The sequence below is a fragment of the Scyliorhinus torazame genome, chromosome 25 (genome assembly GCF_047496885.1).
Source record: "Scyliorhinus torazame isolate Kashiwa2021f chromosome 25, sScyTor2.1, whole genome shotgun sequence".
NCBI classification, from domain to species: Eukaryota; Metazoa; Chordata; class Chondrichthyes; order Carcharhiniformes; family Scyliorhinidae; genus Scyliorhinus; species Scyliorhinus torazame.
Genome location: NC_092731.1, coordinates 42,721,576 through 42,738,742, shown reverse-complemented (window position 1 = coordinate 42,738,742; position 17,167 = coordinate 42,721,576). Strand labels below are relative to the sequence as shown.

Below are 17,167 nucleotides of genomic sequence, written 5' to 3'. Positions count from 1 at the left end.
GGAGGTGATGCAGGGAGGGAAGGTGATGCAGGGAGGGAAGGCGCTGGAGGGAGGGGAGGCGCTGGAGGGAGGGGAGGCGCTGCAGGGAGGGGAGGCGCTGGAGGGAGGGGAGGCGCTGGAGGGAGGGGAGGCGCTGGAGGGAGGGAAGGCGCTGGAGGGAGGGGAGGCGCTGGAGGGAGAGGAGGTGATGCAGGGAGGGGAAGCACTGGAGGGAGGAGAGGCGATGCAGGGAGGCGGGATACTGGAGTGAGGGAGACGCTGGAGGGATGTGTGGTGCTGGAGAGAGCTTGGGCACTGGGCAGTGTGACGCTGTGGAGGGAAGCTATGCCCTGGGGAGAGGTGGGATCCTGCAGGGAGGTGAGGTGTGGGAGAGGCTGCAGGGAGGGTTTGAGTGGTTGGAGGGCAGATGTAGTGGTAGGTGATGGAGGGAGAGTTTGGGTGGAGGTAGAATTTGGGTGGAGAGGTGGAAGTGGTGGCAGAGGGCTTGGCGAGGGGTATCATGGGCATCAGGAGGGTTTAGGGAGGGAGAGTTTGTGTGAAATGAGGCTTTGGAAGGAAGATCTGGGGAAGGATAGTTTGGATTGGGAGTGTTCCGAGATGGAGGGAGTGTTTGCTGAGGAAGGCTTTGGAGATGGAGGGTTTGGACGGAGCGAGAGTTTGGGCGGAGCGAGAGTTTGGGGGGAGTGAGGGTATGGGGGACGAGGGAGGGTTTGGGGGGGGCGAGGGAGGGTTCGGGGGGCGAGTGAGGGTTTGGGTGAGCGAGGTAGGGTTTGGGGGCGAGTGAGGGGTTGGGGAAGCGAGGGAGGGTTTGGGGGGGCGAGGGAGGGTTTGGGGGAGCGAGGGAGGGTTTGGAGGAGCGAGGGAGGGTTTGGGGGAGCGAGGGAGGGTTTGGGGGAGCGAGGGAGGGCTTGGGGGAGCGAGGGAGGGCTTGGGGGAGCGAGGGAGGGCTTGGGGGAGCGAGGGAGTGTTTGGGGGAGCGAGGGAGGGTTTAGGAGAGCGAGGGAGGGTTTGGGGGGAGCGAGGGAGGGTTTGAGGTGCCGAGGGAGGGCCTGGGGAGCGAGAGAGGGGTTGGGGGAGCGAGGGAGAGTTTGGGGGTGCGAGGGAGGGTTTGGGGGTGCGAGGGAGTGTTTGGGGGTGCGAGGGAGGGTTTGGGGAGCGAGGGAGAGTTTAGGGGGAGCGAGGGAGCATTTGGGGGAGCAAGGGAGGGTTTAGGCGGAGCGAGGGAGGGCTTGGGGGTGCGAGGGAGGGCTTGGGGAGCAAGGGAGGGGTTGGGGGATTGATGGAGAGTTTGGGGAGTGATGGAGGGTTTTGGGGTGCGAGGGAGGGCTTGGCGAGCGAGGGAGGGGTTGGGGGAGCGAGGGAGAGTTTGGGGAGCGTGTGAGAGTTTGGGGGAGGAATGAGGTTTTGGGGGGTGAGGGAGGGTTTAGGGGGAGCAAGGGAGGGTTTAGGGGAAGCGTGTGAGGGTTTGGGGGTGAGTGAGGGTTTGGGGGCAAGGGACTGTTTGGGGAAGCGTGTGAGGGTTTGGGGAGCGAGTGAGGGTTTGGGGAGCGAGTGAGGGTTTGGGGGGGCGAGGGAGTGTTTGGGGGGGCGAGGGAGTGTTTTGGGGTGAATGGAGTGTTTGGGGGGCAAGGATTGTTTGGGGTGGCAAGGGAGGATTTGGGGGGCAAGGGTAGGTTTTGGGGTGGCAAGGGAGTGTTTGGAGGGTCGAGGGAGTGTTTGGGACGGTTAGGGAGTGTTTGGGATGGCGAGGGAGGGTTTGGGGGAGCGAGTGAGTGTTTGGGGTGGCAAGGATTGTTTGGGGGGCAAGAGAGGGTCTGGGGGGCAAGAGTAGGTTTTGGGGGGGCAAGGCAGTGTTTAGGGGGGCAAGGGTGGGTTTGGGGAGGGACGGTGGGTGGGTTTGGGGAAGTGGAGGGTGAGTTTGGGGGGAGGGGGAGTTTGGGGAGGGGGGAGGGGGGGTTTGGGGAGGGGGGGAGGGTGCATTTGGGGAGGGGGGAGGGTGCGTTTAGGGAGGGGGGTTTGGGGAGGGGAAGGGGGGGTTTGGGGAGGGGGATTTGGGGAGGGAGGGTTTGGGGAGGCGAGGGAGTGTTTGGGACGGCGAGGGAGTGTTTGGGACGGCGAGGGAGTGTTTGGGACGGCGAGGGAGGGTTTGGGGGGGCGAGGGAGTGTTTGGGGGGGGCGAGGGAGGGTTTGGGGGGGCAATGATTGTTTGGGGGGCAAGAGAGGGTCTGGGGGAAAGGGTAGGTTTTGGGGGGCCAAGGGAGTGTTTGGGGGGCAAGGCTGGGTTTTGGGGAGGGAGGGTTTGGGGAGGGAGGGTTTGGGGAGGGAGGCGAGGGGGGGTTTGGGGAGGGGGGCAGGTTGTGTTTGGGAAGGGGGAGGGTGGGTTTGGGGAGGGGGGTTTGGGGAGGGGGAGGGTGTGTTTGGGGAGGGGTGAGGGTGGGTTTGGGGAGGGGGGATGGGGGGGTTTGGGGTGGGGGGGGGTTTGGGGAGGGGGAGGGGTGTGTGGGGAGGGAGGGTTTGGGGAGGGACGGTGGGTGGGTTTGGGGAAGTGCAGTGTGGGTTTGGGGAGGGGGAGGGGGGGTTTGGGGAGGGTGCGTTTGGGGAGGGGGAGGGGGGATTGGGGGAGGGGGGGGTTTGGGGAGGGGAGGGGGGATTTGGGGAGGGAGGGTTTGGGGAGGGAGGGGAGGGGGGGTTTGTGGAGGGGGGCAGGTTGTGTTTGGGGAGGGGGAGGGTGGGTTTGGGGAGGGGGGTTTGGGGAGGGGGAGGGTGTGTTTGGGGAGGGGGAGGGTGGGTTTGGGGAGGGTGGAGGGGGGTTTGGGGAGGGGGGAGAGGGGGTTTGGGGAGGGGGAGGTGGGGTGTGGGTGGGAGGGTTTGGGGAGGGACGGTGGGTGGGTTTGGGGAAGTGCAGGGTGGGTTTGGGGATGGGGGAGGGGGGGTTTGGGGAGGGTGGGTTTGGGGAGGGTGGGTTTGGGGAGGGGGTAGGGTGGGTTTGGGGAGGGGGAGGGGGGTGGGGGGAGGGGGTATTTGGGGAGGGAGGGTTTGGGGAGGGAGGGAAGGTGGGTGTGTTTGGGGAGGGAGGGTTTGGGGAGGGGGAGGGTAGGTTTGGGGAGGGGGTGGGGGAGGAGGGATTTGGGGAGGGGGGGTTTGGGGAGGGAGGGTTTGGGGAGGGACGGTGGGTGGGTTTGGGGAAGTGCAGGGTGGGTTTGGGGAGGGGGGGGGGTGTTTGGGGAGGGTGAGTTTGGGGAGGGGGTAGGGTGGGTTTGGGGAGGGGGGTGGGGGGAGGGGGTATTTGGGGAGGGTGAGTTTGGGGAGGGGGTAGGGTGGGTTTGGGGAGGGGGGTGGGGGGAGGGGGTATTTGGGGAGGGAGGGTTTGGGGAGGGACAGTGGGTTGTTTTGGGGAAGTGCAGGGTTGGTTTGGGGAGGGGGAGGGTGGGTTTGGGGAGGGGGGGTTTGGGGAGGGAGGGTTTGGGGAGGGACAGTGGGTTGTTTTGGGGAAGTGCAGGGTTGGTTTGGGGAGGGGGGAGGGGGGGTTTGGGGAGGGGGGGAGGGGGGGGTTGGGGAGGGAGGGAAGGTGGGTGGGTTTGGGGAGAGAGGGTTTGGGGAGTGAGGGTGAAGAACAAAGAATGATACAGCACAGGAACAGGCCCTTCGGCCCTCCCAGCCCGTGCTGACCATGCTGCCCGACTAAACGAAAACCGCCCACACTTACGGATTCCGTAACTTTCCGTTCCCACCCTATTTATACATTTGTCTAGATTCCCATTAAATGCCACTATTGTACCTCCCAGGCAGCGCTTCCCATATAATTACCACCCTCTGTGTAAAAGACTTGCCTCGTGCATCTGTTCTAAACTTTTCCCCACGGGCTTTGAACCTATGTCCCCGAGTACTTGACTCTCCTACCCTTGGAAAGAGCATCGTCACCACCCGCTTGCCTCGCTGCTCCCCCAGCCACTTGTCTATATCCCCAATTCTCCCCTCACCTTCCACATCCGGAAGCAGCAGTCACTCCAGCAGGGTGTATCCCGGCAACTAAGGGAACCCCCTCCAGACATTTCGTGCAAAGTCTCTAACCTGCAGATACCTGAACTCACTCCTCCTCGGCAGCTCTACCCTCTCCCTTATCTCCTCCAGACTGGCGAACCCTCCTCCAAATAGAGACCCCTCACCTTCGCCAGCCTCACTTCCCTCCACCTCCACCTCCACCCCCCCGGCGCAAACCCATGATTCTCGCACAGCGGTGTTAGCACCGACATCCCTTCCACCCTAAAATGCCTCCTCAGCTGATTCCATATCTTCACCGTGGACTGCACCACTGGGCTCCCTGAATACCTACTCGGAGCCATTGGCAATGCTGCCGTCACCATAGCCCTCAAACTAGACCCCTCACAAGATTCTTCCTCCATCCTAACCCACTCTCCCTCTTCTCCTTCCCACCACCGCCGCACCTTGTCCACATCCCCCATCCATAATAATGAAGAAAGTTCGGCAACGCCAACCCCACCTGCGGCCTCTGCCTCTGTAGCAGGGCCCCCCCCACCCCGGCACCTTCCCCGTCCATACAAATTCCACTTTCCGAAAAAAGGCGTTTGGTACAAAGATCGGGAGGGCATGAAAGATAATCAAGAATCTCGGCAGAATATTCATTTTCACCACTTGGACCCTCCCCGCCAGCGTTAAATTCAGCGTATCCCACCTCTGATGATCCTCGCTCGCCACCTCCACCAGCTTTGTTAAGTTCCACTTATGGAGCCCCCTCCATTCTCTTGCTACCTGAATCCCCAAATACCTAAACCTATCCCTCACTACCGTAAATGGCACCCCCCCTAAATTATCCCACTGTGCCAGCTCATTCACCGGGAAAACCCTGCATTTCCTTACATTCAACTTGTATCCCGAGAACCCTCCAAACCTCCCCAACAGGCCCATAACCCTTCCCATACTCTCCAACAGATCCGAAACATACAGCAAAAGGTCATCGGCATAGAGCGACACCGTTGCTCCCTCTGTCCCTCATAATCCCCCGCCACTCTGCCGACCCCTGAGAGCCATCGCCAATGGCTCAATGGCCAGTGCAAAGCAGCGGCGACAGCGGGCACCCCTGCCTCGTACCCCTGTGTAAGTCAAAGCTTCGTGAGCTCATATCATTCATCCTCGCCCTTGGTGCCACATACAGCAACGGTACACAGGCCACAAATTTCGGCCCAAACCCAAACCTTCCCAAAACCTTCAACAAGTACTGCCACTCCACCTGATCAAATGCCTTCTTCGCGTCCACGGACACCACCACCTCCGGTACCAGAGCCCGTGACGGATTCATCACCACATTCAACAGCCGTCTGATATTACTCGCGAGCTGCCTGCCCCTCACAAAGCCTGTTTCATCTTCTACCACCACCCCCGGGACACACTCCTCCACCCTCCCCGCCAACAACTTACCCAATACTTTCACATCCGTGTTCAATAGCGATATGGGCCGATACGACGCACATCCCACCGGGTCCTTCCCCTTTATCGGGTTAGTTTGATTACTGCCTGCGTCATCGTCTCCGGCAACTCCCCCTTCTCCAGCGCTTCATCAAACGCCCCAACAGATGTGGTGCCAGGTCTGTCGCAAATTCCTGATAAAATTCTGCCGGGTACCCATCCGGCCCTGGGGTCTTCCCCGACTTCATACCCCTGATACTATCCTGCACGTCCCTCAGCCCCAGGGGCTCCTCCAACGCCTGCCTCTTTGCTTCCTCCACTTAGGGAAATTCCAGCTTGTCCTGACACCGCCCATTTCCCCCTCCTCTCTCCCCGGGTCTGCCTCTTAAAGACCCTGCTTGTACTCCCTAATTGCCTCATTTATCTTCCCTGTCTCTGACACCACATCCCCAGCCCCAGTCCACATCTTCAATATTTCCCTGGATGCAGTCTGCCTCCGCAGCTGGTGCGCCAGCATGCGGCTCACCTTCTCCCCATACTCATATTGCACCCCTCTTGCCCTCCGCAGTTGCCCTACCGCACTCCCTGTTGTCAGCCTGTCAAAGTGCCCCGGCAACTTTTTTCTCGTCGCCAATCCCTCCACAGTGGGCACCCTCGAATATTCTCTGTCCACCTCCACTATCTTGCTCACGAGACGGTCATGTTCCTTCCTCCTTTCCCTATCCACACGAGCCTTAAAATAAATAATTTCACCCCCGGACCACTGCCTTCAGTGCTTCCTAAACAAATAGCCGTCGACACGTCCCCATTCTGATTCAACTCCACATGCTCCTTAATCACCGCCGGCAGCTTATCACAGAAACCTCCATCCGCCAACAACCACGAGTCAAACCTCCACCCCAGCCTCTGCTCTCGTCCTGATCTGAACCGATTCTCCAGCCAGTGGGGCGCATGCTCCGAGATAACTATCCCCACATTCTCTGACCTCTCCAACCCAACCAAAATCTCCCGACCCAGTACAAAGTAATCAATCCTCAAATAAAACTAGTGGACGTGTGAGAAGAAGGAATACTCCCTTCCCCCTGGGTTCTGATAACGCCATGGATCCACCATACCCATCCTCTCCATAAACCCCCCGAGCCCTTGCCATTCACACCCCACCCACTGACCTGAGGTTCGGCCTATCCAACCCTGGTTCTAAGATACAATTGAAATCTCCTCCTATGAACAACTGGTTCTTGTCCAAATCCGGGATTGCTGCCAGCAACCCCTTCATAAAAGCCACATCATCCCAATTTGGGGCATTCACATCTACCAACACCACCGGTGCCCCTTCCAATACCCCACTCACAATCACATATCTCCCACCCAGATTCCTTACCTCCTTTGCACACACGTATCCCACTTTTTTGCTCATTAAAATTGCCATTACCCTCGATTTGAAATCAAACCCCGAGCGAAAATCCAGCCAGACCCACCCCTTCCTTAACCTAACCTAGTCCTCCACACAGAGGTGCATCTCCTGCAGAAAGACCAACCCCGCTTAAAAACTCCTGTGGTACGCGAACAGCCCCGGCCTTTTAACCGGCCCATTATGAGGAAAGGCTGATGGACTTGAGGTTGTTTTCGTTAGAGAGAAGAAGGTTTCGAGGAGACTTAATAGAGGCATACAAAATGATTGGGGGTTTAGATAGGGTGGACAGTGAGAGCCTTCTCCCGCGGATGGAAATGGCTAGCACGAGGGGACATAGCCTTAAACTGAGGGGTAATAGATATAGGACAGAGGTCAGAGGTAGGTTCTTTACGCAAAGAGTAGTGAGGCCGTGGAATGCCCTACCTGCAACAGTAGTGAACTCGCCAACATTGAGGGCATTTAAAAGTTTATTGGATAAACATATGGATGATAATGGCATAGTGTAGGTTAGATGGCTTTTGTTTTTTGACTTCCCATGTCGGTGCAACATCGTGGGCCAAAGGGCCTGTACTGCACTGTATCGTTCTATGTTCTATGTTCTATTCAGTCCCCGGACGTTCCATATTACCAGCCTTAGCGGAGGCCTATGCCTCCAATCCCCTCTACCATCCATCATCTCCCCATTTAACTCCCTCCATTAAATCCACCCTGTACTGAGCCCATTCCAGATGGCCCCTTTCCGTCCATGATCATGTCACCCCTCACCCCCTGCCACGTGTCTTGTCTGGTATCTTAACACCTGCGATGTCCACAGTTTGTGTTGAGCTGCAGATACAGTGTTGGGTTCTACATGCTCCATCCCCAGGGTCACAGATCCCCAGAGACGGAGCTGGGAGATGAGGAGTAAACTGGTTTGGAGAAGGAGCAGAGATTCCAGCTTCCAATTCAGGGATTGATAGCAGACACTGGTTGAAAATGAGTTTGTTGCAATGCAGCCGAGCCAGTGTGTAATATTTCCTAATCTTTATTTTAACAATAAACAGCTTGCTGTCATTCAGCTGCCGTCTCCATATCTGTCGACCCGTGTGTGAATCACAAAGTTCTGGAGCAGCCATGGAGGAGCGTAAAGTGTCTGAATCAAAACTGTTCCGCTGATTGGCAATGTGACAGAAATCTTGTCGCGGGATGGTCCAGATTCAACAGGTAAGATCCAGGGGAAAACGCGATTAAACTCATCAGGAACTGCAGAGAAAGTGGGATCGTTATTCAGAACAATGGGGCAGGGAGGGAATACTGGGAAAGGGAAGATGTGGCTTCTGCAGAGTGAAACATGGGGAATAATGGGAGATTCCCAGGGAAATAGAACAGAGATAAAGGGCGGATCTTTCCCAGATACAGTGGATTTGCAGCGTGAGGGCCTGTACCCGCTCCCAGGGAGCAGACCATCGAGCTGGGGCACTGACCCACCAGGGAAAGCGGTGACAGCTCTGCTCAGTGCTAACAGCCTGCTGAGGAGGACAGGCACCCAGCGCCGGAAAAGGGTGAGTGACCATTTGCGTTCTGCCAGTATACGTCACTCCTCCCATCACTCGCACACTCACAGGGAGCTCACTCACTGCCAGCACCACTCCCTCTCCCACACACATCTGCACCTCCCCTGCATCTCGAAGAACAAAGGACAATACAGCACAGGAACAGACCCTTCGGCCCTCCAAGCCTGCGCTGACCTTGGTACCTGCCTAAACTAAAACCATCTGCACTTACGGAGTCCGTATCCTTCCATTCCCACCCTATTCATATATTTGTCTAGTTTCCGCTTGATTGCCACCAACGTACCTGCTCCCCCCCCCCAGGCATTAAGTTCCATATATTTACCACCCTTTGTTTAAAACATCTCCCTCGCACATCAGTTCTAAACTTTTCCCCATGCACTTTAAACCTCTGTCCCCGAGTACTTGACTCTCCGACCCTCAGAAAGAGCATCTGACTATCCACTCTGTCCATGGCACTCATAATCTTATAGACCTCTATCAGGTCGCCTCTCAACTTCCATCGTTCCAGTGAGAACAGACCGTGTTTGTCTAACCTCGACTCGTAGCTAATGCCCTCCATACAATCATAGATTATCATAGAATTTACAGTGCAGAAGGAGGCCATTCGGCCCATCGAGTCTGCACCGGCTCTTGGAAAGAGCACCCTACCCAAGGTCAACACCGCCACCCTATCCCCATAACCCAGTAACTATCAGGGATAGTCAGCATGGCTTTGTGAAGGGTAGGTCATGCCTCACAAACCTTATTGAGTTCTTTGAGAAGGTGACTGAACAGGTAGACGAGGGTAGAGCAGTTGATGTGGTGTATATGGATTTCAGCAAAGCGTTTGATAAGGTTCCCCACGGTAGGCTATTGCAAAAAATACGGAGGCTGGGGATTGAGGGTGATTTAGAGATGTGGATCAGAAATTGGCTAGCTGAAAGAAGACAGAGGGTGGTGGTTGATGGGAAATGTTCAGAATGGAGTACAGTCACAAGTGGAGTACCACAAGGATCTGTTCTGGGGCCGTTGCTGTTTGTCATTTTTATCAATGACCTAGAGGAAGGCGCAGAAGGGTGGGTGAGTAAATTTGCAGACGATACTAAAGTCGGTGGTGTTGTCGATAGTGTGGAAGGATGTAGCAGGTTACAGAGGGATATAGATAAGCTGCAGAGCTGGGCTGAGAGGTGGCAAATGGAGTTTAATGTAGAGAAGTGTGAGGTGATTCACTTTGGAAGGAATAACAGGAATGCGGAATATTTGGCTAATGGTAAAGTTCTTGAAAGTGTGGCTGAGCAGAGGGATCTAGGTGTCCATGTACATAGATCCCTGAAAGTTGCCACCCAGGTTGATAGGGTTGTGAAGAAGGCCTATGGAGTGTTGGCCTTTATTGGTAGAGGGATTGAGTTCCGGAGTCGGGAGGTCATGTTGCAGCTGTACAGAACTCTGGTCCAGCCGCATTTGGAGTATTGCGTACAGTTCTGGTCACCGCATTATAGGAAGGACGTGGAGGCTTTGGAGCGGGTGCAGAGGAGATTTACCAGGATGTTGCCTGGTATGGAGGGAAAATCTTATGAGGAAAGGCTGACGGACTTGAGGTTGTTTTCGTTGGAGAGAAGAAGGTTAAGAGGAGACTTAATAGAGGCATACAAAATGATCAGGGGGTTGGGTAGGGTGGACAGTGAGAGCCTTCTCCCGCGGATGGATATGGCTGGCACGAGGGGACATAACTTTAAACTGAGGGGTAATAGATATAGGACAGAGGTCAGAGGTAGGTTCTTTACGCAAAGAGTAGTGAGGCCGTGGAATGCCCTACCTGCTACAGTAGTGAACTCGCCAACATTGAGGGCATTTAAAAGTTTATTGGATAAACATATGGATGATAATGGCATAGTGTAGGTTAGATGGCTTTTGTTTCGGTGCAACATCGTGGGCCGAAGGGCCTGTACTGCGCTGTATTGTTCTATGTTCTATGTTCTATGTTAACCCCACCCAACACTAAGGGCAATTTTGGACACTAAGGGTAATTTATCATGGCCAATCCACCTAACATGCACATCTTTGGACTGTGGGAGGAAACCGGAGCACCCGGAGGAAACCCACGCACACACGGGGAGGATGTGCAGACTCCGCACAGACAGTGACCCAAGCTGGAATCGAACCTGGGACCCTGGAGCTGTGAAGCAATTGTGCTATCCACAAGGCTACCGTGCTGCCCATAAAAAATAATTCCCAATTTTTTTTTGGTAAAGTACAAACTCTCCCCGTCGGGGAATTGAACCCCAGTCTCCCGCGTGACAGGCAGGGATACTAACCACTATACTAACGAGGAACTAATACAATGCAACACCCTCGTAAACCGCTTCTGTCCTCTCTAAAGCATCCATATCCTTCTGGTAATGTGGCGACCAGAATTGTACACAATATTCCAAATGAGGCCCAACTAAAGTCCTGTACAGCTGCAACATGACTTGGCAATTTTTATATTCAATCCCCGACCGATGAAGGCCAACCTGCCGTCTTAACCACCACCTTATCCACAAGCATTGCCACTTTCAGTGATTGGTAGACATGTACGCCCACTGCGTGTCCGTACTCGCAAGAGTTCTACTATTTACTGTGTAATTCCTACATGCATTGGACCTTCCAAAATGCCACTTGTCCGGATTAAATTCCATCTGCCCTTTCTTTGCCCAAGACACAATCCGTGTCTGACAATCCTCTTCACTATTTGCAACTCTTCCAATCTTTGTCAGCACCTCATCACCCCTCCACCTCCACTCACCACCCACAGCTGCCTGGCATTGTTACCTTCCGCCCTGGCACACGTCCAGCACACACTCTCTCCACCTGTCTCCATGCAGGACAAGCTGGCTCACAATAAAACAGAGATTCCAGACGAGCGGATGGGTGTCCAAGCTGAAAGGCCTCGCGGACTTCAAGGAGGGAATCCTCAAGCTAATTGGGGAGGAAGTCGATCACCCCTGTGCTGAGGGTGAGGTGACCAATAAACCGAGGGACGAGCCAGAACACCATCATCCATATCACCAACCTGACATGAGTCATGGCTCCGGTACCGGGGAGTAGTCCTGGGAGCTCCCAGCCAGACCTAAGAAAGCTCTGACACCAGCGAGGTCTCCGATGTTGTCATTGAAGAGCCGCAATAGTTTTCATCCACCTCCTGCAGCAGCGCAGAGATACCTAGCTCAGGGGGATCTTGTTCTAAAGATGCCGTGTGGTCACAACCTGGTGAGCAGCTCAGTCTCTCTGACCAGGCAGAGGCAGAGATGGCCCAGGCTGCCTCCTCTCAGAGCATTGCTGGAGGCCAGGAATATGATGAGTCCCAGTCAGATGTGGAGCCTCTGGACTTGGTCAGACCTCAAGTCACTGGACTGCAACGGAAACATCTGGAACATCAGGAAGGAACGTCAGCTTCACTCCTCAGTTTGAAAGCCGGGACTGAAGAGTCTGAATGCTTCTGTCTGAGGAGATCAGACTGACCCCGCGACACAACCAGGTCAACACAGCGAGATGGTGACTGCCGTGAAGATCTTGGTTCTGGCACCGGTGCAGGACACTCTCCGTGGTGAAGAACACACACTCCGTGGTGAGGGACACACACTCCGTGGTGAGGGACGCATACCCCATGGTGAAGTACATATTCTCCATGGTGAGGGACACTCACTCCGTGGTGAGGGACACTCACTCCGTGGTGAGGGACACTCACTCCGTGGTGAGGGACACTCACTCCGTGGTGAGGGACACACACTCCGTGGTGAGGGACACTCACTCCGTGGTGAAGTACATATTCTCCATGGTGAGGGACACTCACTCCGTGGTGAGGGACACACACTCCGTGGTGAAGGACACACACTCCGTGGTGAGGGACACACTCCGTGGTGAAGGACACACACTCCGTGGTGAGGGACACTCACTCCGTGGTGAGGGACACACACTCCGTGGTGAGGGACACTCACTCCGTGGTGAGGGACACTCACTCCGTGGTGAGGGACACTCACTCCGTGGTGAAGGACACACACTCCGTGGTGAGGGACACTCACTCCGTGGTGAAGGACACACACTCCGTGGTGAGGGACACACACTCCGACGTGAGGGACACTCACTCCGTGGTGAGGGACACTCACTCCGTGGTGAGGGACACACACTCCGTGGTGAGGGACACTCACTCCGTGGTGAGGGACACTCACTCCGTGGTGAGGGACACACACTCCGTGGTGAGGGACACTCACTCCGTGGTGAGGGACACACACTCCGTGGTGAGGGACACACACTCCGTGGTGAGGGACACTCACTCCGTGGTGAGGGACACACACTCCGTGGTGAGGGACACTCACTCCGTGGTGAGGGACACTCACTCCGTGGTGAGACACACGCTCCGTGGTGAGGGACACTCGCTCCGTGGTGAGGGACACTCACTCCGTGGTGAGGGACACTCACTCCGTGGTGAGGGACACTCACTCCGTGGTGAGGGACACACACTCCGTGGTGAGGGACACACACTCCGTGGTGAGGGACACTCACTCCGTGGTGAGGGACACTCACTCCATGGTGAGGGACACTCACTCCGTGGTGAATCTCAATAACACCACCCAGAAGCCTGTTGTGACAGGGAGCCAGTTGGGGTCCAGTTCACCACTTTGTCTGCATCTCATCAGCTTCTAATTCCCTGATCTGTCTGTCTTGTTGGATGTTGTCCAAACTCCTGCTAAAACCCATGTGAATTACATCATGCACATTACCCTCATCAACTCTCCACGTAACTTCCTCAATGCAATCACATTAGTCAAACTTGATTTCCGAGCAAATCTATCCTGACTCTGATGAATTTATGTCTTTCTTCAACATGGTAGATATCATCTCACACAATTATTTCCCGTAATTTACCCACAACAGACATCAGGCGGAGTGGTCTGTCCTTAGTGCTCCTGTCTCTTCATCCTGGTTTTATCAATGTTATTAGTCCTCCAGATCTCCGGATCCACACCTTTCGCCACGGTCGATGGGTGAAGCTGCTTTGAGTCTTTGTTACATCTTCCCTTGTTCTCCTCAGCAGCCTCGGGTACATTTTGTCTCTTTCAGGGGATATGTCCACTTTCCAGGGTGCTAAACATGGTAATAGTTCCTCCCTGGCTGAGTTTATCTCATTGCACATTTCACACACGTCCTCCTGAATACAATGTGAAATGGAAACAGAACAGGCTGGAAATACTCAGCAGCTCAGTCAGCTTCTGTGGAGAGAATCAGAGTTAATGTTTGGTGTTGTGATAACTCCCCTGTCCTGACGAAGGGTCATCACAAACAGAAAGGTTAATTCTGTTTCTCTCCACACAGGCTGCCTGACCAGCTGAGTAATTCCAGCTTCATTGTATTTTGCTTTCCCCAGTACAGCGACTGACTGTGTGATTGTTCTTTCAGTCCTGGTGGATCGATCATTCCTGAGACTGTTGTCGCAATCAATCACTGCTCCACAAACGCCCCGGGCTGGTTAAACGGTAATTTCAGACTCTATTATCTCAGATTTACATTGACTGTCCAACAGTATTCACACTGGATACACTTTTCACTCTGTTCCCTCTGTTTCACTCTGTTCATTTCAGGTTCCCATCCCACTCCGGGTGATGGGGAGGTGACGAGGAGAGTTTGTTTTCACTGGAGTGGAAATCCCTGTCACTGGACTCAGGAAATAAAGATCAAACGCTGCAGCGATTACTTTGTTTATTACTTGCAGAAGACAACAAATTGTAACCTCGCTTACTGCACAGGTATATTGGGGTTTTAAATGGTGTAAATGGGTAATTCTGGGATGTCCCAGGTCAGCAGCAGCAATGACAAAGTTACATCAGACCTTCCTGCTGTAAGGGACTGAAACCCAAAGTGTAATTTCCAGCGACAGGAACTGAATCAGACACTGTTACAGCTCCTTTGTAACCCTTTCCCAACTCAGTCACCTTGCTGCAGTCGGAGGGGAAACGCTCAAATCAATTCCAAAGGATGTGAGAAATGGACACTTGGAGAATGAGGATCTGACTGGACACAGTCGACATGGGTTAATGTGGGGGAAGATGTTTGATGAACATGTTGGACGTTTTTTGGGACGTTACTGACAGAATTGAGAAAGGGCATGAAGAGTTTATGTATTTTCAGAAAGTTTTGGATAAAGTTACCAACAGGAGTTTGGTCAACAAACTAAACAAGATGTTGGCAAAGATTAAGGATTAGTTCACAAGCAGAAAACAGAGAGTGGGAATAAAGGGGTGACTCTCACATTGACAGCCTCTGACGAGTGGGGTCCACAAGGCTCAGCTCTCTGGACCGCCCCAGCTGTTCTTGATCAATGATTTGGACGTTGGGAACCAATTGTAATCTTTCCAAGATTGTGAAAGGAGCAATGTGAGTGGGAATGTGAGCTGTGAGGAAGATACAAAGAGTCTTCACGGGGATTTGGACAGATTTAGTGAGTGGACAAGAACATGGGAGATGGAAGAGAACATCGAAAATGTGAGGTCATCACTTTGGTGGGAGGGACAGATGTGCAGATTATTTCTCAAATGGTGAGAGATTAGAAAGTGTAAACGTACAAAGGGAGCTGGGAGTCCTCATCAATAAGTCACTGAGACCCAGCATGCATTTACAACGAGCAGTTAGGAAGTGAATGGTATGTTAGGCTTTGTCAGCAGAGAATTGGAGTCCAGGAGCAGCAAAATCTTGCTGCAAATTTATAGAACTCTGATTAGACCAAACCCCGAGTGGTTTGTGTCGATGTGGTTCCTTATAGAATCACAGAATCACCGAGTGCAGAAGAGGCCCTTCGGCCCATCGAGTCTGCACCGATGCATGAAAAGCAGCTGACCTGCCCACCTCATCCCATTGGCCAGCACTTGTCCCACAGCCTCGAATGTTACAATGTGCCAAGAACTCAGCCAGGTACTTTTTACAGGATGTGAGGCAACCGCCTCCACCACCCTCCCAGCCAGTGTGTTCCAGACCATCACCACCCTCCCAGCCAGTGTGTTCCAGGCCGTCACCACCCTCCCAGCCAGTGTGTTCCAGACCGTCACCACCCTCCCAGCCAGTGTGTTCCAGATCGTCACCACCCTCCCAGCCAGTGTGTTCCAGACCGTCACCACCCTCCCAGCCAGTGTGTTCCAGACCGTCACCACCCTCCCAGCCAGTGTGTTCCAGACCGTCACCACCCTCCCAGCCAGTGTGTTCCAGACCGTCACCACCCTCCCAGCCAGTGTGTTCCAGACCGTCACCACCCTCCCAGCCAGTGTGTTCCAGACCATCACCACCCTCCCAGCCAGTGTGTTCCAGACTGTCACCACCCTCCCAGCCAGTGTGTTCCAGACCGTCACCACCCTCCCAGCCAGTGTGTTCCAGACCGTCACCACCCTCCCAGCCAGTGTGTTCCAGATCCGCCTCCACCACCCTCTGGGTAAAACTGTTTTCCTCAAATCCCCTTCTTACCCGAGGAAGGATATTATTCCCATTGCTGGAGTTTACCGAAGGTTCACCAGACTTGTTCGTGGGGTGTCTGGTCTGTCTTACAAAGAGAGTTTGAAGAACCCAGACATGTATTCTCTCAGGATGATATAGACGGGCTGGTTAGAGGACCAGAACAGCGGCAAGTGGAATTTACCCTGAAACGTGTGAGGTGATGCATTTTGGGAGGAGGAACAAGACAAGGGAATGTACAGTGAACGGCAGGAAACGAGGAAGCACAGAGGGCCCGCGGGATCTTCGGGTTCATGCCCACAGATCCCTGAAGGCAGCGGGACAGGTAGATAAGGTGGTTAAGAAGCATATGGGATACGTGCCATGGCATAGAATATAAAAGCAGAGAGGTAATGATGGAGCTGTATAAAACACTGCTTAGACCCTGGCTGGGAAACTGTGTACGGTTCTGGTCACCACATTATAGGAAGGATGTGATTACATTGGAGAGGGTGCAGAGGAGATTCACCAGGATGTTCCTGGGTTGGAGCGTTCCAGCTCTAATAACAATAATGTTTATTGTCACAAGTAGGCTGAGATTAACAGGGCAATTAAATTATTGTGAAAATCCCCCAGTCGCCACATTCCAGCGCCTGTTCGGGTACACAGAGGGAGAATTCAGAATGTCCAAATTATCGAACAGCATATCTTACGGGACTTGTGGGAGGAACCCGGAGCACCCGGAGGAAACCCACACAGCCATGGGGAGAATGTGCAGACTCTGCACAGACAGTGACCCAGCCGGGAATCGAACCTGGGGCCCTGGAGCTGTGAAACAACAGTGCTAACCACTGTGCGACCACGCTGCCCTGGTTAGGCTGCGGTTTTCCATGGAGCAGAGAAGGCCGAGGGGGACCGGAGTGAGGTGTACACAATTTGAGGGACATGTAAAGGGTGGACAGGAAGAAACCTCTCTCCTCAGTTGAGGGGCCAATAATCAGGGGGCACAGATTTCAGACCAGCGGCAGGAGACATGGAGGGGATTTGCGGAAAGGCTTTTTCACCCAGAGGGAGGTGGGAATCTGGAACTCGCTGCCTGAAAGGGGGTGGAGGCGGGACCCTCAGAACATTTAAGTAGCGTTTAGAACTTGAAATGCCAAAGCAAACAAGACAACAGACCAAGTGCTGGGAAATGGGATTGGAATTGACGGGTATTTGAAGGTGAGCATTGACCCGATGGGCTGAAGGGCCTCTTTCTGTGTTGTGAAACTCTCTGACCCGATGAACACTCACTGAAACCTAAAACATACTTAATGCAGAGACAGGCTCGATGTGGCTCAGG

At 54.3% G+C, this 17,167-nt stretch overlaps 1 protein-coding gene across 4 annotated transcripts in view; it reads left to right on the top strand.

Moving 5' to 3' along the window:
* LOC140402506 (pancreatic secretory granule membrane major glycoprotein GP2-like) overlaps window positions 1-17,167 on the top strand; it is an 82,908-nt gene that overhangs the window by 53,335 nt on the left and 12,406 nt on the right. For all 4 annotated transcript variants that reach the window (XM_072490364.1, XM_072490362.1, XM_072490365.1 and 1 more), the window contains exons 4-6: window positions 7,882-8,041; window positions 13,807-13,883; window positions 13,989-14,153. In XM_072490364.1, coding sequence (XP_072346465.1) covers window positions 7,882-8,041; window positions 13,807-13,883; window positions 13,989-14,153 — 402 coding nt within the window. The remainder of the gene's footprint in view (window positions 1-7,881; window positions 8,042-13,806; window positions 13,884-13,988; window positions 14,154-17,167) is intronic.